This window comes from Triturus cristatus, chromosome 5_1 (genome assembly GCF_964204655.1).
Source record: "Triturus cristatus chromosome 5_1, aTriCri1.1, whole genome shotgun sequence".
NCBI lineage: Eukaryota > Metazoa > Chordata > Amphibia > Caudata > Salamandridae > Triturus > Triturus cristatus.
In genome coordinates, this window is record NC_140587.1 from 126,926,640 (window position 1) to 126,952,052 (window position 25,413).

At 42.0% G+C, this 25,413-nt stretch overlaps 2 protein-coding genes across 2 annotated transcripts in view; one reads left to right on the forward strand and one right to left on the reverse strand.

The window, feature by feature from the left end:
* Window positions 1-17,574, forward strand: part of LOC146830365 (forkhead box protein H1-like) — a 32,731-nt gene extending 15,157 nt beyond the window's left edge. Inside the window, exon 4 of the mRNA XM_085604554.1 lies at window positions 12,104-17,574. Coding sequence (XP_085460680.1) covers window positions 12,104-13,258 — 1,155 coding nt within the window. The 3' untranslated portion in view covers window positions 13,259-17,574. The remainder of the gene's footprint in view (window positions 1-12,103) is intronic.
* Window positions 17,575-21,997: 4,423 nt separating this feature from the next.
* The window catches only part of LOC146830366 (uncharacterized), a 138,765-nt gene continuing 135,349 nt past the window's right edge, over window positions 21,998-25,413 (reverse strand). Inside the window, exon 18 of the mRNA XM_085604555.1 lies at window positions 21,998-22,297. Within this exon, the coding sequence (XP_085460681.1) occupies window positions 22,084-22,297 (214 nt within the window). The 3' untranslated portion in view covers window positions 21,998-22,083. The remainder of the gene's footprint in view (window positions 22,298-25,413) is intronic.

Below are 25,413 nucleotides of genomic sequence, written 5' to 3' on the forward strand. Positions count from 1 at the left end.
CTTTAATGATCTTAGGAAGGGTATTCATGAAGTACCTGTTAGATTTGAGGTATTTTGTGATAGTGGGAGCTCACCTCTGCTGATCAAAGAGAAATTTTCCCAAGTGTTATTTGTTTTGTGAGGCAACATTTCATAAAAATTCAATTGAAGGTAATATTTCCTCCAATAAATTTGCTCTTTATAGTAATGTAAGCCAAATAATTGCGTTTAGCATTGGAGGCAGGCGTTTAAGACTCCGTCAACGTGATGATATTGTACTCTTTGGCTGTGTAAATGATGCCAAGCGGCGCATTCCTTTGGTCAAGCCTTCGTGCTAGAATATTTTGCAAATAGGGTGACCACCTCGCTCCAGGTCATCATGCATTCCATTCCAGAACTTTTCATCTAAAAATCATTGATATCAGGTGTGTGATTCTGATTTGTAAAATGGAACCAAACCAAGACTACAACACCCAGAATGCATTAGGTCGAGAGCGGCCAGGACTTGGGTTGGTCACCTTATTTTCAAAGCTAATGCCATTATTTTCCACAAGGGGTGAGTCCAAAGTTTGGAAGAAGTGTGTTGGAGGATAATCGGGCAGGGAGGAGTAGTAGTCTAGAGGGTAGGTTGCTAACCTGAAATCTTGGGCCTTGGTTCTAACCTGAGATTCGGCACTTACTGAAAATTGTATGAATGTGACCCAAATCATTGATTCTCCCTGTGTCTAAAAACTTTTAATATGTGAAATGTAAAACAGTAAACTGTAAAAATTTAATTTAAAAAAAACATTCAAAACCACATTTCATGTATCGTCTCCCAAAAACCCATTAATATACACTGCTCCATCACTCCTAAGCTAGGTTAATGTGATAGCAAATCTATGGATAATGCATATTTATTTTATAAAGCACAAACATGACTCAAGGATATCCGACAGCTGTACGTAGAAAAACACACACTTGTTGCTAGCCAAATCTAGTCACAGGACAAAAGGTTTGTCGATCATGATCGCGATGTGATTGCGAGTCTTCTATTTTTTAAGTAAGAGGGTGTTGGTGGTCCCTGGATCATCCCTTGCCTTGGTTTTTATCGTAGGAATTTGTCTAATTAAAACCATTTGACCTCTTTCCTGAAAGCTACATCTGAAAGTCAAGAGAGTTCAAGATATTTGAGGCAGACCCGTAGAAGTTGCAGGAGTAAGTCCTCCTTTTTCTCTTCTAAATCTCAGGGATTCCAGCCGTAGGGAGTTGGTACTCCTTGGGTATCGACTTCCTGTTGACATTGTGAGCTTTTGTGTAAGGTACATCAGTGAATAATTATGCAGGGCTTTTTAAGTTAAACACACAATTTTCAGCTGGATCCTGGCTTCGAAAGGGGGTCGGTGGAGAAAATTGAGAGATGGTGTGATACAGTCAAATTATCTTGTTCTGTTATCATTCTCGTTGTGGTGTTAAGGGTATCCTTGAGTGGAACTGTTGATGATCTCGGTAAACCCATGAGGATTGCACTACCATAGTTCAGTCTGGTTAGGACTGGGGTTTGCACTGCAATTTTGAAATCTGGAGGCGGGATGAACTGCTTCATCTTCCTAAGTTGCATTAGTGAACCACACTATGAGTGGAAGCCCTTAGGTGTGCTTGCATATTAATGTTTTAATACAGGGTGATTCCAAGGGATTGCTTAGATTTCATGATGGCTGGTTTGCAATTAAAGGCGTGTAGGTGGTTGATCTGCTCTGAAATGAGAGGTGGAGCTGTTGGGTGAGGAAATTAGGAATTCTGCTTTTAGGTTGTTTAATGTGAGATGATTTTGTTCCAGCCTGGTTTGGGTTTTTTATAGGGTGTCATTGAGTCTGTTGATGTTCTCCAAGGAGGATATTTTTAAGTATAGGTGTGTGTCATTGTCATACGCATGATATGCAAGGTTTCCTTGCTTGAGAATCTCCATCAACAGTTCATATAGTGGTTGAGGAGTGTGGGAGCAATGGTGGATCCTTGAGGGACTCCACACTTGACCCTTGGATTTGTTAGATAGTGAGCTTCCACATTTTCAAATGTTTCTGGATTTCCCCATTCTGTGTTCCAATAGCTCTTGGATCATACTGTGATGGACCGTGTTGAACTTCGAAAAAAGGTCGAGGGGGATGAGCAGGCAGGACTCATTATGGTCAAGGATTTTAAGTGCATTCGCCATAATTTGCAGGATAGCTATGTCTGTGCTGTGTCCCTGTCTGAATCCAGGCTGGAGCTTGTTGAGCAAGTTAGCCTGTTTAATGTGCTGATATAGTTTATTGTTTAGACATTTATTCAATAGCTTCGCGAGAAGGGGATGTTTGAGACTTATGGAAAATTGTTTAGGTCGGTCAGGCAATCTTCATTTTTCTTTTTGAGGAATGGAGTTACTTACACAATCTTCAAGCAGTCTGGGATTTGCCTTGAGTTAGTGATGAATTAACAATCTTCGTCGAGAGGGGTAAAAAAAGTTGACTGATGTGCTTAATGATTTATTTATTTAAGTATTTATATAGCACACTGCTACCCGAGGGCGTCTAGGCGAATGAAGAAACGGCACACAGTGTACACTAGATATCATATTTCCAGTCCTTAAGCAGGGTTACAGAGTAAAGAGCCATGTCTTTAGTCCCTTCCTAAAAGACAGCAGCTCAGAGGGATTCCTCAAACAAAATGGTAGCTTATTCCACCATATTGTAGTAATGCTGAAGAAGCTTTTACCACCCATCTCTGAAGGTGGAACGTAGGCTCTGTTACTTCGACCAAAGTGTACGTCCAGGGATGTGCCATTTAAAGCACTTTATCAGGTAACTGGGACCTGAATTTTGTTATGCTTTAAAGGCAATGCATGAGGTTTTAAACCGTATGCGCTTCTCCATAGGTAGCCAGTGCAGTGTGTTGAGGGCATGTTTAGCTGATGTGTAGTTGGCTAATCCAAAGAGCAATCTTGCGGTGGAGTTCTGAAGTACCTGTAGTTTCGCTACAATCTATTTGTTTGCTCCAACCAAAAGCCCATTGCAGTAGTCGAGTTTTGATAACACTAAGGCTGACACCACCGTTTTCTGTAAGTTTGTTAGAATAAAAGGGAGTACTTTCCTCAGGATTTTCAAGGTGTAATAAATAGATTCCGTAAGCATTTTTACATGCTGGGAGAAGGAAAGTGTGTAGTCCATAATGACTCCAAGATTTTTAGCCTTAGTAACTGGGACAGGGACAGTTCCCAATTCTAATGGCCACTAGTCTGAGGACCAGAATGTTGTACCCTTGCCGAAAAGTCAAACCTCTGTTTTATTCGACTTTAACTTAAAGCAGTTTTCGGCCATCCAATCGCTATCATTTCTCAGGCACTCCTTGAACTTCAATGCAGTATCCTGGATTTTGCTTGAGATTGATATAATAATCTGCGTGTCGTCTGCGTATGATACTAATTCAAAACCATGAGTTTTGATCATACGAGCTAGGGGAGCAACATAAATGTTGAAAAGGGTAGGGCTCGGGGATGAGCCCTGGGGCACCCCACATAGGACCCTAACACACTTTTGATTTAAATCCTCCTATTTTAACAAATTGTTCCCTACCACGCAGAAATGATTTAAGGAGTGCGAGGGCTGAACCACCAACTCCTGCCTCATGAAGCCGATCTATTAGAATGCCGTGGTCTACCGTGTCAAAGGCAGCTGACCGATCTAGCACTATCAAAGCTGCTGATCCTCCTTTGTCAACTGCCAGTCTGATTTCCTCGGTAGCGGTAAGCAAGGCCAGTTCAGTACTATGTTGGCTTCTAAAGCCATACTGGGTAGGATCCAGGGCCTGATTTTTCTCAATAAAGGCACCTAGTTCCTGATTCAAGATTTTTAGCCGGTAGAGGTAGGCGGGAGATGGGATGATAGTGTCCTACATCAGTTTTATCTAAATTAGGCTTTTTTAATAAAGGTAAAATAGATGTCTTTTTCCACAGGGAGGGGAAGGCAGTTTCAATGGTGGTGTTTAGAGCCTCCATGAGAGGGCATGCAAGTGTCTCCGCTAACATGTGGCTTATTCTCAGAGGACAAGGGGTCCAGCGAGGATCCTGACTTAGTTGCTACCAGAATCTTTGCGGTTTGTTTATGAGACATTAGTGTAAAATTTTAAAAAACGGAGTGAAGTGCATTCATGGGCCGATATAAACCAGCCTGAAAGTGGATTTTCAATATCAGATAGTGGAGCCTGAGCAGTTAGTGTGCTAACCGAGTGAGCCGTGAATGTGTTGTAGATAACAGAGACTTTATCACAAAAATATGAGGCCAGATAGTCACAGAACACTTGATCTGTTGTACTTTGGCTAGTCTTGTTTTGTGCCCCTTCTATTCTTTCTGAATAATATCTGATTTTAGTGTTTTTAATCAATTCTTTATATTGAGCCAATCCTGACTTGTATCTTTCTTTTTCCCTGGGATCATAATGTTTACACCAGCATCTTTCTTGACTACGGCAGAGTCTTCTTAATGATCTTAGTTCTTCGGAGAACCAAGGTTCAGTAGGTGCAGTCCTGCTACATTTTCCAGCTCTCTGGGGGATGGTGATGCGGGCTGCTGAAGAAATCCAATTCTGATATTGTGAGGAGGCTCATTCTGGATCTGTAGAAAGGCAGGGTTTGCTCTGATTCAATTGATCAGTAAAAGCGATTTTATCAAACCGCTGCCACAGGTAGCTTTTAAGGCTACTTGCTTGAGCATGCTTAGAGCCTGGTAAAAGCGGTAAATCAAGGGTAAGCATTACTGCCGAATAGTCTGACCACGATATTTGCAAGTTACTATTGAATTTAAGCAGAAGGCAGTCTGAAAAAACTGCGTCCAAGAGCTGGCCCGCAGTATGATCGCAGAATCCTTCATGATCAGAGAGGGGATGAGGTTGTTGAAATACGAGTTTGATTTAATTGGCATTATGATATTGATCTCAACTTAATTGAGGGTTTTGAACTTGCTCCAAATAGGCTCATTTTTGATTTTGTGAGATAGTTGAGAGTATCAGCCTTCTCAAGCATTGACATTTCCGTTTGGGAGCAATGTTTATTCTGAATCCACTCCTGTTTCTTTTCCATGTTGATTGTGATAGATTCTTTTTTAAAATTTTTTTATATTTTCTCTGTGGCGACTACTCCACTATGGCCGAAGAGCGTCACCCCACTGCTTTTAAGCAGTGCAACGTAAAGGTAACATATAATCATAGTAACTTTAAGTTATTATGATTTTATGTTTCGGTGCTGCTTAGTTTGTGGGCGGGGCTGCTCTGCTCTCCGCCCTTGGAGCAGGGCAAGGGAGGAGTGGTGGTTTGACAACTCCTAAGTGCTCAATGACTGTTTGGCCGGCCCTCTCGGGCCGCCAAAACCAGTCATGCGCATTATCCTCGTTCTCCAAGCAGGCTGCATTGCACCTTGCATGGAGAACATGCCCATGCCCCCATTCCCTAGTTGAACGTCGAACCAAGACGCTTATCAGCATAGTGATTGGTCAGGGGAGCATGGCTGTGCTTCCTGTTCCCCGAGTCAAGAGGAGGAGAGCAGAAGCAGAGAGTAAGTGGTGGTTATTTTTTTTTTAACATTACCCACAACCTCCCCCCGGTACGCTTGCCTGCCCCGCTCCCCCGTGAGCCATGCCGGCTGCCACTGTTTTCGCTTAGTAAAAGGTTGACCATGCATCACAAGACTCAGTCGATGTCTTTGTCTTCACGGTGGTAATGTTGGTTCCTTTTGTTTGACAATTTCAAAGAGTTTTCGCAGCTGGTTTTTGGCATTATCTAGTTAGTATATGAAGAAAGTCGCTCTGGCATTCCACATGCTTTTTTGTAGTTCTTTTAATCTCACCCGCATTTGTTTCCGGTGCGTCCACAAGGGATTATGCTTCCATGATCTCTCAGCTACACTTAGTGTCCTCCTTTCTTCGTCTAAGTGTTGGTTATACAAAGAGTGTGATATTTTGTATTTGTGCCTTTTGAGGTGAAGTGGGGCTACATCCTCCTTTATTTCCGTCATTGTTTGGGTATAGAAATTAGTTAGTTATTGTTCTCCTCACGCTCCACTTGGGTGTGAGGTTCCTCTGGTACAGTGTTTGTGTTGGTTTTTGAGTCTAGAATCCTGTATCTTTGTTAACATGTGGAAGAGGATGATTTGAGAGTGATAGTTAAAACAACATTGCTATACGTATGTCCAAGTAATGTAAATTGAGATTAGCAATATCAGTGTGGTGGGCATTGCATGATCTGGAATTATGAAGCCTCCAAAAGATTCTTTGGACAACCTGGTAAATTACATCTCCTGTGCCCTAATGCTCTTAAGGCTTTCCCTGGGCTTGATGGTTGGAGGAAAGGGGTACCTCGCCAGCATCTCCCGTCGCTGTGCCACTGGGTAGAGCAGGACAGAGGCTCCGCATGGGACTTGTTTATGAGGCTCCTGACCGGTTATAACTTATTTCTATTTATTATACACTAGCCTTGTATTTAGCAAACAAGTAACAATATCCAGCAGCACAGATGAATAAGCGAAAACAAAATAAATAATACTATATACTCCCAGCGGTGGAAAAAGTGTGTCCCAAAGCCTCTGTGCCTCCGATTATGAGCAATGTATCCCTAAGAAACCCTGTATCTCTCCTTCACAGTGCTGTTGTGTGTAGATTTAGATTCCATCTATAGGTTTCCCGATTTATGCCCTTATATGGGTACAATTCATATTGCCCTTCTTTAGGCATAGAAAATCCAGCCCTTATTTAGGCATTGTCCATGATAACCAAATACAGACATGGTCTCCTACATCCGTCAATCCACGTCACAACGAGTTCTTGGAAAACCAGACTCTTAAGCCTTCAGGTATTTCCCTTGATTGGATATTGATTTCTCCAAGAACTCATTTATTATGCATGAACATCTATTCCTTAGGGGTTCATTCATGACGTTCCGATGCCCGACTTTTACGTCAATACAGGCATTCCTAAACACCTTCAAGGTATAAATAAACCTGCACTTGCCCTGGCAAACCACGGTTCCGGTATGGTCCAGTTCGACTGCCTACTTGCGGTTCGCCACGGCAAGTTCGGAAGGAGATTGAGTTCCCGCCTGATGCACTGACCAGATGCTGTCATCCTCCTCGCAGAGAATTCATCTCCAGTGTTTCTGACTCCCCTTGCGGGGTGTTAGATATCGAGTCCTGGAAAGAGATTCCAACCTTGCACATTCTAAGGTATGGAGCAGACTAGAACTTAGAGAAACCTTTGGCAACTCTTTGCAAAACTAAAACTATAGCTAGCTATACTTTAGAAAACAGCACCTACTTCTTACCTCATACTACACTTAGGTTAGGTACACTGGGGTAGAACTATTTAGAAGCATCAGATGAGTATTCACATTTTATCCTGTGTTACTTATGTATGTTTTCATGAATATATGTCAATGCTACAAACCATGCTATTGCAGTATTATGTGATCATACCGCTAACCCCGTACGTATTGTACTTCGCATCCTGTCTCACGATTGTAGCAGTTCATACCTCTTGCATGAGAAATAAGACTGTTCAATAAACCCCTTTTTATTGAAATGCCCATCTCGCTATTTCTGTGCAACTCTGTAGAAACGAAGCATGCACGATTTACTGAGCGAAACTGTTATCTATTGTTTCCACGATTCTGAGATTGTTACGATTCTAAGAGAAACAAAGTTGTCATATTTATGCGGTTGTCAAACTTATCCCTTCTTGTACATTTGAGAAGTTTCTGGTGACCTCGGAGTTAGCTGGCACACACAAGTAATTAAGTTTAATATACTCGATAGAGACATACTGACCTCAGTCCTATGTAAAAACTATAGTGTATATTATTCCAATGCGCAGAGCCTATCAGGGATATAGGAACTACACTACAGTGCAGGTGCACAGGACACTGATTTATTGTTTACTCATCCAATAAATCTTTTTAGTTGACTGAGCGGGTAGGGGAGTCGGCAAAGAGGACCAGGAATCGGTAAATGAAGTTAAGTGCATTTATTCCAAGTTAATAACTAACACAATCTATATGCAGATCAAGAACATATTATAAAGGTACATAATTATGACTGGCAAGCTGAAACATCAAAAGAGATTCAGATTCGATAGTAGAAGACATGCAATGAATGTAGTCACAGCAATATATTTACAGAGAAATAGAAATTGGTGTTCCTTAAAGAAACTCTGATCCTTCTTCCTGAGCATGAATAGATTCTAAAGTCATCTAACCAAAATTCCAAAATCTAACATATAAATGAGTCAGTGGGAAAGGTCTTGGAGCAATTCAGAAGTGCAGGAAGGTATCAGCATAGTGAAAACTCCAGTAGAAGTTTTCTAAAAATGAGGATGGGTGTTTAGCATAAAGCTACACACTTGCAAGAAAACAGAGAGGTCTGTACCCCTCGGAGTCGAAAGGAATCGGAGCCAAACTCTAACGGTGTGACACTAATTTGAACCAAAAAGTTTCAAGAAGAAACCTGTCTTTCTCCACATCACCAGAAACCTAATTATTTCTTCTCCCCACCGAAGGTATTGGCAACATCCTTTCTCTCTCCATCCCACAAACTTGCACAGTCCCTGCACCCTTGTGCATCCCCTGGTTCCTGATACCCAATGAATAGAGGGCTTCTTCTGCCCGTTAGTTCTTCATGTCCTTACCAAGATTTCTCTTCTCAGGCCTCACTAACAATAATCCAACAACACTCCTTTTTCTAGCTATGAAATCATGAGAATGCTCCTGCAAACGAAAGAACACGCAAGGCAAGCACAAATACATTTCAAAATGAAGGCCTTTAGTCAAGCTAACTTAAGTATTTCAATGTGCATTTTGAGTATGTGACTATATATGCACATGTAATTTCAAAATAAATATAAACATAAAAACATGGGTTTATGATTACATATGCAATGGGTGTTAATAAATGCAATATGACTTGAACAACAATAATAAATGTGAATGAGAATGACATCTCTTCATAGCTAAACTAACATTCAACCTACACGCATTTAAGAGTCTCTAGTTTCTACAGTAAATACGGATCAATACTGTGTTTAAATGCTTCATTTCACGTCAAAGTATATCGTGTCAGGTGCACGTGAACGTTGCGCTTCTTGGACATGTAGGGGTGGAGCCTAAATTGGACTGCTCCAGCCATCTCCATGAAACTCTGTCCTCGCATTTTCTGCAGCCCTTTGCGGTCTGTGTGGAGCTTTGTCCTTGTTTTCTCTGTAGCCCTGTCTTTGTGGCGCTCTAGCCTTGCATTCTTTGTAGACCTTTGCTGTCTGCATGGAGCTCTGCCCTTGCATTCTTTGTAGACCTTTGCATTCTTTGTAGACCTTTGCTGTCTACGTGGAGCTCTGCCCTTGCATTCTTTGTTGACCTTTGCATTCTTTGTAGACCTTTGCTGTCTACGTGGAGCTCTGCCCTTGCATTCTTTGTTGACCTTTGCATTCTTTGTAGACCTTTGCTGTCTACGTGGAGCTCTGCCCTTGCATTCTTTGTTGACCTTTGCATTCTTTGTAGACCTTTGCTGTCTACGTGGAGCTCTGCCCTTGAGTTCTCTGCAGCCCTTCGTGGACTTCCTGGAGCTCTGTCCTCGCATTCTCTGTAGTCCTTCACAGTCTGCGTGGAGCTCCACCTTTGCATTCTCCTTCTCTTGCTAGGTCTGTACATATTACCTATACTCAAGCTTGAGTAAAACGTGCATGCAAAACATCACAAATAAGTAAAAATCCCATAACAAAATGTGTATATATATTTCAAAACTTGTGATAGCAGAAGAGGTTGTAAGTTAGGACCCCCTAAATCATACGCTGTTCAGGTGATGACACATCACACAGATTGTGAGTGTGACTGACTAGAAAAGAACTTTGGAAAATGCTGGATAGGAAGGTCATTCACATTGCATGAACATGAGCACTTTATGGCGCTCTTTATCATGTTCATCCATAACACTATCTGCCCAACCCTGTGTGTGTGTGTGTGTGTGTGTGTGTGTGTGTGTGTATATATATATATATATATATATATATATATATATATATAATTACCTACTGGCGGTTGCCAGTAGGTAGTTGTAGTTAGGACCACGTTTCCATAGGAAAACCGCAACATTCTATTTTGAATAACTTTGGCGCAGGTCGACGAATCCTCGGGAATTTTTCAAAATAGGTGGGGCGCTACGCTCCGCTCCTACCCTGAAAGTCTCGGGAGGATTCGTCAAGCGGGGGCTGAGATAAAAGGGGGGGTCCCAAAACGCGTTTTTCCCATGCATTTTTCCATAGGACCTTTAGACACAGCTACAGCCCGAACGGCTGAACAGAATTACTTGAAATTTGGCAGAGAGGTAGTCCTCAGGTCAAGGAAGTGCCTTTTGTACGTTTGGTGTAAATCTGTTCAGTAGATTCTGAGAAAATAGCATTTAAATCAATATATATATCTGTGACAGCTTACGGTGCGCTTACGGTGCGCTTACCGTACGCATACGGTGGCGTGCGCGAGCGCGATTTTGATTGGCTCCTAGATCTTGGTAAACATTCGAATCGGTCGAAACCAGGAAGCGGCGGCCGCCATTTTCTCTCTCGCTCTCAGAGTTGGGCAGCAAAAATTAAGGCCAAAAATGTCTAAAGGGGCAGTTTCTTCAGATCCTAACCACCCAGCATTGATATAGGGGTCCCCAAACAACCACCAAGACTCCAAATTTTTTTTTTTTTTTCCGGAAAATCGGCGATTACGCTTACCGTACGCGTACGGTAAAAATTTTGTAAAAAAAAAATTATCCACACTATCCCCACTCCGTGTGCAAATGGCATATTACAAATGTGAAATTAATAAGAATACATTTTACAAAGATGTGCATAATATGTCCCCCATGTGCGCACGGTGCGCGAAGCGCATCGTGCGTACATGGCCCATCCCGCGGGCACGCGGTGCGCACAGCGCACCACGTGACCACCGTGCGTGCACGGCACTAACTGCGTAAAGTGGGCGCGCGGTGCACGAAGCGCACCGCATGCTCACTAGGCGCGCACGGTGCGCGAAGCGCACCGTGCGCACACGCAACGAACTGCGTTAAGTGGGCGCACACGCCACGAATGGCGTAAAGTAACTTAGCATTTAAAAAAACGTACAAATTCACTGAAAAAACCATAGGTTTCACACACGTTATAGTTAGGAATTAGCATTTAAAAAACCTTGCAAATTCACTGACAAAAACCATAGGTTTCACACGTTATAGTTAGCTGTACATTTCACTCGTAAAAAACCAATGAAATTCCCCCGTTATAGTTAGTGCAGGCAACTATAACTCACGCGACCGCAATCTTCTGCTGATGACATATGTGTCTTTATGAAAAAAAAATATTTGTAATATATGTATAGCTAAAATTTAATGGAAGAAGACATGGGCAAATAAGTGTCTAAATACAGTATTAGCATCAGCAGAGGATTGCGGTCGCGTGAGTTATAGTTGCCTGCACTAACTATAACGGGGGAATTTCATTGGTTTTTTACGAGTGAAATGTACAGCTAACTATAACATGTGTGAAACCTATGGTTTTTTCAGTGAATATATATATGTGTGTCCCCTCCTCCTTCTGTTTTCCATTTGTTCATCACCTCTGTCTGTCCCGCCCTCCCGCCTAGATTATATCATGCCTACCATCTCCAAGGCATGCCTCTTGCCAAATGACATCTTATTTATTCCATCCCTCTGCCATTTCACCCCACTCACTGGACAAGCCTCAAACAGTGGTCAAGAGCGTATGGCTGCAAACCCTGCCATCCTTCTACCAGGACCTACTGGGCATGACCTTCAGAAGTTCACCTTAGGCTCTGAGCATGGACCACTGTCCTGGATGGTTGGGAGATGGTCCGCTGTCAAGAGGAGTTGCTTTGATGAAGTTGTGCTGGTAATTATTAGAGGGGGTCTTTGGGTGAATAATGTAGCCTCGTGGGTGGCTCCTATATTATAATTCCAGAACATCAGTGGAAGAGGGAAAAAAAGATGCGACATATCACCCCAGAATGTACTTGCATCATTATCACTGTCATTGACTGTTGCAATTCCCCAACCCCCAATAATGCCTTGTTATGTTTATAGGTGCTGAAGGATCCCGGGAAGCCACAGTCCAAAGGAAACTTCTGGACGGTGGATGTGAGCCGCATCCCCTTAGAGTTGCTAAAGCTGCAGAACACAGCTACTTCCCGGAAGGACGCTGCTGTGTTTGCCCGCGACCTAGCGCCTTACATCCTAAATGGCTGGAAATATGGCTGCGGAGATAACCCACCCCACAACCAAGAACGCCAATTTCCATTGGGTACAACAAGGTTCCAACAGAATGATTTCCCCATGAGCACTAACGTGGCAAAATTCAATAATCCCTTCATGATTGAGTCACTACTTAATCACTTGCCTGAGATGGGCTTTAATGCAAGGTATTCAGGGCCGGAGAAGCCATGCCAGTCTATGGAGACTCGGCAATATATGAACAATGGAAGCGATGTTCCGATAGTGCCATTTTCTCATGTACCCCCTCAGTATGGTCTTCCATTGAATAGTCTTCACACAAACAGTCATGTATTGAACTCCAACGAATTCCAAACCATGTCTTACAGACCACCATCAAATCCTTTGCCACCACTCTCCAGTCCAGGCTTTTCCTTTAGCACACCAAATAATCGAAGGACATTCTCTTCTGCTTCAAGCATGTCTGCCATCTCCCTCAGCTCGATATCTGATGACGAGAAGGATTGCATGAATCAGCAAATGCAAACCAAGGTGTGCAAGAGACCCAAGAAACGCCCAAGAGTGCAAGAGACCAGCGATGAGTCTGATTGCGACAGTGGATCCAGATCGGATTCTGAAGATGCTAGGGCTGTACCACAAATTGACTCTCTTCGTAAAGCCGAACAGCAGCCATGGGAGCTGCCCACGTCATACACCAAGTGTGTTCCCCCTAATGTTGTGGCACCAACTAACCTGCCCCTTAGTATTCCATTTCCAACCTTGCCTTACTACAGCTACAGGCCAGTACCATGCATCAGCCCTGCCTGCTGGAGTTTGACGGCTTCACCATCCACCCCTCTGCAGCAGAGCCATCCGCAACAACTTCCAGTCAACTTGGACAACATGCTGCAGTCGATGCCGCCCAACAAAAGTGTATATGATGTCTGGACAAGTCATCCAGGTGATGTGATCCATCCAGCATTTTTCTACCAACAGTTTGTTGGTGGTCGTAATCGGAACCTGTACTGATCACAGTTGAGATTGGATTAACAGAGGCACGAAGACGCCCTTAGTGTTATATTTTGCTCTAATCCAGGGAAATGGCGCAGCAAATTAATCGATAAGACCCTTACGCCTCTTCCCCTTTTTGCAACTTTTGCTTGCAATGCACAATCGCAATGTCTGGGGTCTTTCTTCGCATACAGTTTAAAACCATGATGCTGGAGCCCAGATTGACGACAACAACCCTATGCATGCTGGTACCTCTTTGTACCCACCTTAGTAGTACCCTCCTACAGTAGTTCATGTTTAAAGTATGATGCTAAGAGGTAAAAACTGTTGCAAAATCTGGAGCATGAGTGTACCCTTGTTTTACTCTCCATTCAAAAGATATGGGTACCTGAAGAAAAGTAGTGGCATGCTTTAAAGTGAGTTTGTGTGTGCATGCACATGTGGTGGGTACATGCATGTATTTTTCTTTCTGATCAAAGTTTGTTTTCTCAATGTTGCCTGAGTTGTTTCAGTGTACATAGATCATAAATTATTGTTCATTTGCTGTAACTGGTGCTATATGCCTCGTGTAAAATATTGTATAATATTGTCTTTTTTTATGTTTTTATATAATTCTGTTCTGATCAAATCTTGAGTCCACCCTTCCAACAAAATTAAGTTCCCAAAAGCAGGCTGTAAAAAAATTGAATGACCAGCTAGCTGCACGTTGATTTTTTTTTTTTTTTTTTCTTTTTTTCTTGTGGCACAGTTAGTCAATACATTTTTGAAAAAACACAAGGGCAGTCAAAACAAGGAAAGACCCACTAAAATTCACTTTATAAAGAAAACTACCCTACTCTGACAAGAATGCAACTTTTTGACCAACATTCAAATTGTGCAATTCTATGGGTTTCTAGGCCATTTATTTTATAGGTTTGAGTTTGTGCAAGTGCAAACAACTAGAAGTTTATCTGGTACTTAGTTTTACCTAGGCTGAAATTATCAAATATAAACTGCTACCAAAACCTTTCAAAAGAGATTCTGAGCAAAGTTAAATGACATCACCCTTGTTTAGTGGATAGAAAGGACGATTAGTTGTTCCACCGATAGATGCTTTTGGTGTTCATGACAAGTGACTCCAGCTGCTCATCTTTTTACTTTAAATCTTTTTATATCACCAAGTATTTAATGAGGTGAAGAAAAGGTTTTTTTCATTTCACAAAGTAATTTATTTGCTGATTGTAATTAGAGATGCAAAGTGTGTTCAGAATTAACATTTCTCAATCATTGTTTTAGAAAAGGCTTTGTCGTTTCCAAATGGGCCCTTTCCACATGTACAGCACTTGCAAGACTTTCCGAGACTTCTTTAAATACCTTTTGTACGCAAGTAAAATAAAACCTATGATGTGTTGGGTAATAAAAATGAAACCCCCCCTTAACAGGAGTCTTTAAAATAAGTGTGTGTTTAAAGACTGTTACTTCGATTAGGATAAGTTGCGAATTTTAAAAGCCCCCTCAGTTAAACTACATTTTCTAAATCGATACTTCTTTTACGATGAACTCCAGCATGTTCGATTAATAAGAGCTCCTTGTTTTAAAATAATTTTTATGTGGTCATTTACTCTGAGAAATGAAAATTTGAGCTTTTTACATGTGGTGTAAAATATATTCTTTTTACATCTTTGCATCCACTGTAGGGTTTCCCATTGCTACATAAGGGGTTTGTTTATGGCCTAAGAAGCAAACACACACAGTTCCATCAGTAATGGGTGCACATGACCTATAAAATAAAGGAGTATATCCATTCAGAAGAAGACATAAAGAACAGGGAGCAACCTGGTAGTCATGGGAACCTGGGTAATGTAGTAATAGACAACAGCAATGGTTCCCTTGATTTCACTCAAAGCAAAAACATGAATCCATTAAATGGGGACCAGAATGTTATAAACCATGAGAAACCTGTATGAAGGAAAGTTTTTTTTTTCTTTTTTTTTTTGACAAGTAGAACTTGTGTGGATTGACGTTAAACTAGATACACAAAGACAATTAGGTAAGTGCTCAATGTGACGACATGGTTCAAGTGACCAGATAAAAGATTTTAAAGTGCACAGCTGGACAATAAAGGTAAAAGACCATATTGGCTGTACAAAATAATTCTCAAGAGTGCAGACCCCAGCATCTGTTCTGGCAGCAAAATTATTTGCCATCAATGGTCAGCCAATATGGTAAACAAATTGATGTTTTAAACCCTGATAAAGATTAATTATAGTCTTGATCAAGACATCAAGTTGATGGAAGCATTCTCGATAAATGATAACTATTAGCTTGTAATTATTTAGGATGAACTTCAGACCAATCCGGTGTAAAGACACGTTATTATTTCGTTAAAGGATCCGTAGCAAAACTTAAATTTGTGGTATGCACCATTTTGGGTTTTGCTAAGGATCTTTTAAAGAAATAGCAAATTTTCTTCACACCTGATTATTCATCCTGAATAATTTGCAAGATAGTTACCATGCATTGAGGATGCACCCATTGTCTTGTCCTGATAAAGACCCTATAATTAATCATTGCGTGGGGTCGAAACATGGACATGTATAGTATATCAGTTGAAGATTAATTGTAAATCGATTTGGAGCCTGGACTGATACGGAGGTCTGTGCTGTTTTGCACAGTCGTTAATGTATTTCACCATTATTGGTCTGTTGTGCACATTCACATCTTTTCACTGGTCGCTTGTCCTGTGCTGTCACATAAAGCACCTGCTTTCTTTTCCTAGTATATTTAATTGAACTGGAATCAAAACAAGTTCTACATGTTTAAAAGCTTTTCCTCCTCGCATGTTTCTTTGGGTTTAGCACATTCTGGCTCCTCAATTAAGCGATTGAATTTGCATTCAACAGAAAAGTATACAAATCTGATAATTAATGTAATCTCTTTTTCCTACCAAACAATATGGAAGTATCCCCATTTAAAATCCAACACTGGGCTAAATTTAAATTTGTAGCTCACATAACATAGGTTAATGTATGAGCGGCAGCTGAGTATGGTAACCATTTCCATCTTGTACAAAAGGTGCACCTGTCTTCGGGCAGCATGAACCAGTGGCTGTACTGTGCGTGATAGACATATCTCCTTTTCTTGTGACTGCGCCCAAGTCCTCTGAACTTTACTATTTTTTCCCATTTCTGCTGCCCATTCAAGACTCAAGGACATTAAACTCTCCCACTCTGCTCATCTGCATTTTCACTACATTACTAGTGTCTTTTACAATGGAAACGTATTTCTTTTGAAAGGTGAATTCATTTTAATCTAAATGGGGCAGAGTTGAGCAGGAACTAAATTAGACAATGGTTCCACCATTGCGACTTGTGTCCACTTTAGTCTTTAAGGCACCCTTTATCATCATCTGAATGTGATGTACAGGGGTGTTTAAGTCACTGCAGTATTACTATTACATGAATACATTTGCTAAATGTTTTCAAAAACGCAGAACATTGTTCCTTACCGTTAATGATTTAATTTCTAAAAGATTTACAAAACATTCCTTTGCATCGATCCTATGTTTAGTCCTTTTGTAAGCACATTTCTTACTCTGACAGAAGAACATATAATCCTTTACTAAATACATTTACTTTCACAATCACAACAGACAATATGTCTGCCCTGCTTTGATATCATGTTTTTGAAGGGCTGGAGGCAGCTCACAAAGTTGAGAACACCCTTAGGAAGTGTGTTGACTACCAAAACAAACATTGTGAAATCGTCAAGTTAAAACATTTGCTTAAAAGAGAAACTTCCTAATCTTCTGAAAAGTGTAGCTGGTTTTAAATGCATATTTATTAAGCAGCCATTTTAAGAACTGTGAATAAAGTGATTACGTTTGTGTAAGTTGCCATTTTGGTGTACGGTGTGAACGTGATCACAGAGGGTCATAAAATGTGGTCAATTCTGCTTGTGTGTCATTGGTCCTGGTTACTTTTTATGTCAACTAACATTCTCAGCTCCTCAGCAAATTTTCTTTTATAAATGTTTGATGCCTGTGAAAGGTAATGCTGATAGAAAATGCTTATCTGTTTGTCGTCATCTAATACTGTAATGTCTAACTTGTGTCTTTTTGGCAACATCCATGCCTCATTTCATGGAAAGTTAGCCCATGTAGATCTTCTGAAATCTGACATGGGTCTGCCCCACATGGATCAAAGTTGGACAGCAAGCTCTCTTATAATGTCTTCTTTCTGGTACTGCACTTTGAGTGATATGAAATTTTGTTATTGGGGTCTGCGGAGCCTGCAGCATTTTAAACTGTGTCAACCTTATTTGTATAGTGTAAATAAACTTTGTTTTAAAATCTTTTATTTGTTATTTTTTAGTATCTGGGAAAAAGTGAAGGTTCTTTGTTGAGACATCAAAATTGCTAAATCCCACCAAGTCATCTAAGGAAGTTGAGTGGGACACCTAGATCTTACTGTTTTTGTCACATTTCAATAATTGTATAAAACCAAGTCCTTATTGTTTTGTCCATGCGGAAAAAGGCCATATGTAAATGATTATTTAACAATTTGTGAAATGTATACAATTTTTCAATGAGAATATCTAAATACTTGGAGATAAGATATGTATTCCCTAAGTTAGGGCATTGTTTATTTAATAATTAATTATGTACATTGCAGCATATTGAGTTGTGGCTACTTGACTGCACTTGTCTGTACAGTACATGGCAGGAGACAGTAGCTATAGATGGGCAAGCGAACTAATTAAAGGAGAGCCGAGCCTGTTGTCTGGCTGGGCCCCGAGAGCTCGTGCTCTAGCTGAGCCCTGAACACATTTGGCATGTAGATCATGCAACAAAAATCCAGTACAACTATGATCTAGTCTCTTCAAAAAAAGTCCTTTTCTTTTTACTATGTGGAAGTATTTTGCCTTCGTAGATTAGAATATATCCCTGTATCGAGTCATTTATTAGGAGCGTTTTTAAACATATAGTTAGAAACCTTGATGACCCCATGATGACAATACCATTAGTGAACTAAGAGGGAAGTCAGTTGTCATTTGTATCCTATATGTGGCCTAGGTTCTTAATACGTATGAAGCTACATTATAGTCTACTAAACCATGCACAAGAGATTTTTGTATGGCCCACACCTGGAACTTTGATATTAATAGTGGTTTATTTCGATCATTCGCATGATCATCCATAAAAAAATCTCATTAAACATACTGATTCATAATCACACAGTCAATCAGTTAAAAAAGAATAAAACCTCTTGTTACGTATGTGTATACAGAGTTCAATTTAACCTTCTAACATACGATTAAAAAGAGGACATCAATCAATTCTTTGTGAAAGATTTTTATCATTATACTTATTTATACCTATCAGTTTCAGTTCTTTAAAACCTATAATATGAATTTGGATAAGATTAAAAAAAAAAAATGAAAAATGAGGTAAAAAAGCACCATGCTATTGGGTTTAATCATGGACCACAAAATTGATTTCTGATCAACAGTGGGACCTAAGTTCTTACTTCCCCAGTAATAGCCCCGTTTTCATGACACCAGAGGCGTAGCTAGAGCTTGTGGCGCCCGGGGCTATCCCTCAGATTGCCGCCCATGGCATCCGCAGTCCTGTGATTGTGTAAGGTTAAGTCTCGGACTCAAATTTTGAATCTCACCTCACTGTCAAATTTCGGACACAAATATTTCTCACATGTATCATTGGAATGCTAGTTTTACATTGGTCTATTAACTAGTGCAAGTAAGTGTTAACTATCTGAACTCGCAGTTGTAGAGGGCTATGCACAGCACCCCGGGGCCACCTAATTATACTGGTGTGATTTAAAAAAAAAAAAAAATACTTTTAAACATATTTGTCAGCCTGCCTGACTGTGACCACTATGTGTCTCTCACAGGCTCTCCCGAGGCTTGCCCATCAATCATGCTACCAGGCACATGCTCACTGTGGTGGCCGGAGTCTGTGAGTCAGCTGACTCTCATGAATTTATGGTATAGGCCTGAGGCAATTGAGATCTGTGTTAGGGCCTCTCACACCCTGTTCTAGTCTGGGCCCAGGTCTCCTGTGGGACAGACAGAGCAGCATGGAGTTTAGTGATTCTTCTCTCCTGGTTTATTATTTGAGCTCCCTTCAAGCAGCCGCAATGCCACATGTTCACAGACAGGTACTCATCAGCGTGCGTCGTGACTGTCACTCGAGACAGACTACTTTTGCACTTACCTGCGTGCATCTGGATCTGAAGGTGGGGTGTTGGATTTAGGGGTCTTTAGACACTTGCTATGCTGCAGGCTTGAAACCGCAATGCAGGGTGGACTGAATACCCGACTGAAAACCAAGCTGCTTCTGTGCCATGGGCAGAAAATAAATGTCAACCTTTGCCAGAAGTGTCGTCTGGTGTATTTACAATGGGGATATTTATGCCAGGACATCAGGGCAGGCTCTGGTGATGCTCACGCCACTACAACTCTGAATGCCTCATGTGCACCCAGCGATACCCCTTCTACATTGGTGGGGTCCAGTAAAGATCTGTGTTCTCTACTTGTATCGTCAGTGGCTCTTATTGCACACCTTCGCTCCAGAGGTTCTACAGCCTCACCGCAGGTCCTTGCTCTTATTGATGTTAATAATTAGCGGAGCCGAGTGACCCGCTTTCTAGCTGTCCATAGCTTTCTTTTTAATTGTAGTCCGCTGCAGCAGGCGTTTGCAGCAGTTTTAAATCTTTTAAGAGTGTTTCCTTTCTCAAATGGGTCTAATTTCTGCTATTTGTTTCCTCATCTTCATTGTTTGATTTTTGCTAGCAAGAAAGTGTCAAATGTCACTCATAACCACACTGACATTATGAACATGTCCCACATAGCAATCTGAAACCTTGGCAGCTATGGATGGCACGTGTCATGATGTCATTTGCTGACTTGGTTAGTTCCCTTCCCCCCCCCCCACTTCTTTATATAGGACTTGTGCCCACTGCCCTGCCACTCACCAAAGATCCTTTCCTCCCCTCGTGACAACTGTTTAGCTCTTACCGTCCTCAGGCTCCAGTAGGGGTTGTTTCTGTTGCAGCCGGCAGCAAATCGCCCAGCACATAGCTGCCAAGGTTTCAGATTTAAGTGTGACATTTTCAAATTTTTTGTGCAATTATGAGTGACGTTCAATGACTGAGTGACACTTTCTCGCGATCAAAAATCAAGTAATGAGGACGCGGGAAACCTATAAATATCAGAAATTACAGCTATTCTAGCAACAAGAAAAGCTATGACGATCTTAAACTATTGCAAAGCACCAGAAATGGAATGACCCTATCCGACATGAAACACAGACTGCATAGTTGCCACGTTTTAAGAGTGCTTAGGGGAGCCAGTTTCAAGGTTTCAGAGTACTTACGAATGACATACAACTACTAATGGTATGACACTAAAAGTGACACTTTTTCAAAGAGTAAAATCAAGAAATTGTGGACATAAAAACAGATAACACATAAGAAATTATACTATTATGAGCAAGGACAAACTATAAAAAACTCTTGCAAAGCACCTGGTCTAACTGTAAAATGGTTGTATGCCCACAATCTACTCACATTCTACATGATTTTACATTTGTGCTCACTAAAACTGCTTCAAAACCACAGACCAATTGCATGAACACAGTGGCTGGAAACTAGTTAAGTATTTCATATAATTTAGCATGGGCCTTGCCAGTGTAGCAGCAATGTCTAACTGGGGGCCCAGCAGGATTTGTGAAAAAACCTTATCCTGTCTGGTGCTAATAACGCGCTGACCAGTGACCGAGCCAGGCAGGCTGCTGAAGCGTGAGTGCAATCCAAGAGGCCTTGCCATGCCAATAAATATTTCTATCCTAAGTTACCATATCATTAATTGTGACTTCAAACCATGTGCAGTGCCGAAGCCTTTTTTTCATAATCAATGTTATTGTTCATGTTGAGTGTGCAAATAGAAAACAAACCCGGAGAATACCTCAGTTCACCTACCCTTTTGTGCAAGGCTGGCAAGCGTGGCAATTCAAAACGGACCGCTCGCTGCTGCAGTCAGCAGTAGGAGTTGGATTCTTCCGTGGACTGCAGAACCCCTGGGCTGGCTGCATTCAATGCGCCTCAACTGTGCACAGATTAAACGGTGGTGTGCTGCACTGGTCGCCACTGCCCCAGACTCGACTCCTCACGAAAAACGAGCGCGTGGTGGTGGAGTTGCGTGACCCGTCACTGCTGCGTTATGTTTTAGCGCGAGGGCTGGCCAGAAATTATGCCCAGGGCCGTCATTGGTAGCGGTGTCGCGTGCTACAAGATTGATGGCCCTGGGACGGGACCCACAGCCACAAATGATCGGACACAGGGAGGCGGGTATTGTGAATAGCTGGAGGAGAATCTCTAGATGTCTTGAGCCCACGTGAGACTACCATTAAATTGTGTAAGATGCTAGGCGAGAGGAAAGAAGAGATTCCTCCGTAGTTCTGAAGCCCCCAGATACAGCCTCGTGAGTTTGAGCAGAGGCTCTCGGTGTTTTGTGAATAAGCAAGACTCCTTCGAGTCATATAAAATACGACACACTTAATTCGGAGAGATCCCTGCGTAGTTCTGAGAACACATTGTGCAGTCTCTCTGCCAAACGTGGTACGTCGTGTACCGCACCACACCACCACTACGCTAGGTGGTGGTAGTGCGTGCACTGCAGGCAGGATAAAAAATGTGCTAGCATTCGCGCCGAGAATTTTCAATTCTATTAAGGACACGGAGGCGAGGATTTTGCTTCTTTCTTTTATTTGCTACTCACAGCAGCCAATGAAAATCGTTTTGTATGCAAATAAAACTATATTTCCCATGATGCTCGGCCATACATCACATCCTGTATAGCCCCATAAGAGCCACAGTATCCTGTTTCTCCCCCTCTTTCTTTGCTCGAACCTTAACAATCAATAACATTAATACCTTCAGTCCAAAATAAGGAATATGAGTCCAGCAATCATTCTCCAACGTAGAAGAACCATATCCAAACTGGAATTTTACGTCTTCTAAACCAGAAGTACACTTGCTCTGTCTTCTTTCCCAGAACCTGAAAGGAATGAGACAGAGATAACTCGTAACTTCTGTTTATACAGAATATCAAGTACATGCGGGTGGGTAATCATTACCAATATTGTAATAAAACCGGGTGGGATAATACTCGCCTCCGTGTCCTTAATAGAATTGAAAATTCTTGCCGCGAATGCTAGCAATTTTTTTTATTCTATTACAGGACCGGAGGCTTCGGATTATGCTAGTTTAATGCTTATCCAACACAACTACAGTCATATCACCCACCGGTTTATAATAAACTGTGTAAATATAGACTGAGAAAATCAATCAGTAGATCTTGAAATATGCTGCACTATGGAAATCAGCAAACAATATTGAGAGATATGGCCCCAAAATCAGACTGTCTCAAACATTTGGTTATGGATACCGTATTCTGGCATAACTGCCATCAACCACCGGCTATAATAGCCGCAGACACATATGTAAAGGTTCTGTAATGTAATCAACAGTTATATCACAACAATTATATCACAACCTCAGGTAGTAAACACAGAGTAACCTCCCTTGTAAGCCTTAAGGCATGGAAACCACACATAATTTGCATTACTTGGACAACGTAATGTGAACAGACCTTGACCAGATGTAATTCTGACAATTATAATGAAACTTCCTGGAGTAGATACTGTACCTGTGAAATCGTGGGCCTTCCCCCGTCGTCGGAACACCGAAAGTTAGAAGGCCTCGTAACACAGCCTGACAATAGTCTATTCCTTGTCGACATATTATTAGTTGGCCACTTTTCAAAGAAGAAAAAACGAGAGAACCTCCCACAGAAAGGATTATTCTAGTCTGGGTTTTTATGCTACCCATTACCTTTCAAAAACTCCCAGAAAAAAACGGCGCAAGCCCACCAACTTGCCTGTATCTAAAAATGATCTGCATAAATGGCCGAAATGGCTGCTGCGAAGTGAACGCCACGCAAATCCAAATTACATTACCTGATAAAACATACACAAAGTAGGAAAATCAGCCCTCACGGAGATAACGCGACATGTACGTACCAACAAACACGATCTTCCGACGTCGAAAAAATATTTTGTTTGCATGGAAGGACCTAGGGTTGTTAAATGAACGCCGACAGCGTGTCCGAAAAACGTATATCATAACAAAAAACATTGTTTGAAAAATATACCACCTGGGGAAACTGAATGTACAGCATTGACCTGTTTCGAACCCTGACCCTTGCCACCAAAAGGCGCAAGACTAACCTTTGAGCTATAGTTCCTTGGTATAGCATAAAGGCCCACTGCCCCAATTCACCATGAGCGCCTCTGCATGAGATGGAATGTTGTAAAGGGTCACGGAGGACCCTGAGCAGGACGCTGCCGACTCAAGGAGTACTGGAAAACAAAATGGAGACTTCCATGCGAGAGTTGCAAAGATCGCTTCCGCTAATCAATGCAAATTTGCGTCCCCTTCTCCGAAATGTGGATGGAACGGAGGGAAACTTAGTTCAGTCCCACCGACTAGGATACGTTGAGAGCTTTGGCAGGATTTGAACCCCTATCCTGCGAGAGCCTTTGCTACCAAAGGCACAATACTTGCCACTGAACCATAGCTCCTTAAGAGACCTATGTGGAAAAAGACCGGAAATGACTGGAGGGCAGGAAAAACAGTTTGACGGACGATGCTAAGCGCACCACTACTCCGGCAACCGCCCGAAATGGAACCCTCTGCATGGATAACCTCAGAATGGGCCCTTTTGGAGCTCCCTAATTTGGAGCGTGTAAGACATACCTGATCTGTGAGGAATGAGAACTCTGGAAAAAAAATCTAAGCCAATCGACACAAGTGTATCGAAGTGACTAGCCGAAACAGGCCATTACAAATTGTAACCCCGAGGGCCAATTGGAATCCGAAGAGGAAATCTGACGTCGGGAAAGATGAGAGGCTAAGGCCTATGTCTGTGTTAAGATAAGCATATATATCTCCCGTTAAACCCGATTGGGAGGATGCCCTGTTCCCTTGAGGAAGCAATCACCTAGTTAGAGAGTTGGAGGAAAATATATAATTAACCCTCTGATCCGTCATCGGAACAGCTGCCAATGACGGGAAGGAAAAATGGTGGCCATGAGATACCCTCCTGAAAGACATACGGTAGAAATTTGTGGAACATGGTGGGAAAAGAATTGGTAAAACAAACCGAAATCCCTAAACTGTCCACAAAGGACCGGCCTCGTGAAAGATGCTCCTAATTCCAGAGGGTGTAACCAAAGGTTAAATATGTCTACATATCATAGATGCGACCAGTAACTAAGCTGTCCCAGAGCAGATTCGTCGCCAAGGGCCAGCGCAGTCAGGACGTCAAAGTTGTCCATTGCTGCTTGTGTCCTGCCAAGACCATGAGTTTGTCCCAGCAACCTGTCAGTTACGGGAAACCGTTTCTGTGATTTCTTTTACAACTAGCAAGTAAAGGAGGAGACCGGTGTTGACGCAGGACGACTCTTCCACCGTAACCAGTGTATCCGGCCGCAGTTCCCGAACTATAAACTATTGTGCCCTTATCTAAGTCCCGTCGAGCGCGCGCGGATGTCCCAATATTCATCATGTTGAGTGAGGTAGGGAAAAACATGCCCAAGGAAATGTGACTCAAGAATGATTGGCGTCAATCAAGCCTTGCTTCCCCGAGCTAGGGACTGGTACATCTGGGGCCCGGTTGACCTACTCCATGACGTGTAGAACCTGAGCGTCAACAGAATTATTTCAGGAGACTTGTGCGCTCCGTTCGAATAGATCACATCCTCCTTATATATTTCACCCATGCGTTGCCATGGGGTGTCCGTATTCAATATTGTAGTGCCAAGCACAGCATAACGGAGGAGTAGAGGGGGAGCCAACCCTGTGCACACGAGAATTGAAAAATAATAATGTATCGGCTCCTCAGCAAAGCTGTAGTCAAATTATTCCAGCCCCACGGGCGTCCGAGTCGTAGTGAAATATCAGGAGCGTGTGCACACTCCAAGGGCCAGCCTATTGTTACAGCCTGGAAGGCGTACAAAGAAATCTGCTCATGTAAGGCACGAGGCACTGGGAACCTTGAAGCAAACTGGGGACGCGTGCGACGTGCGTAGACCAAAATCGCCCAAATGTAGC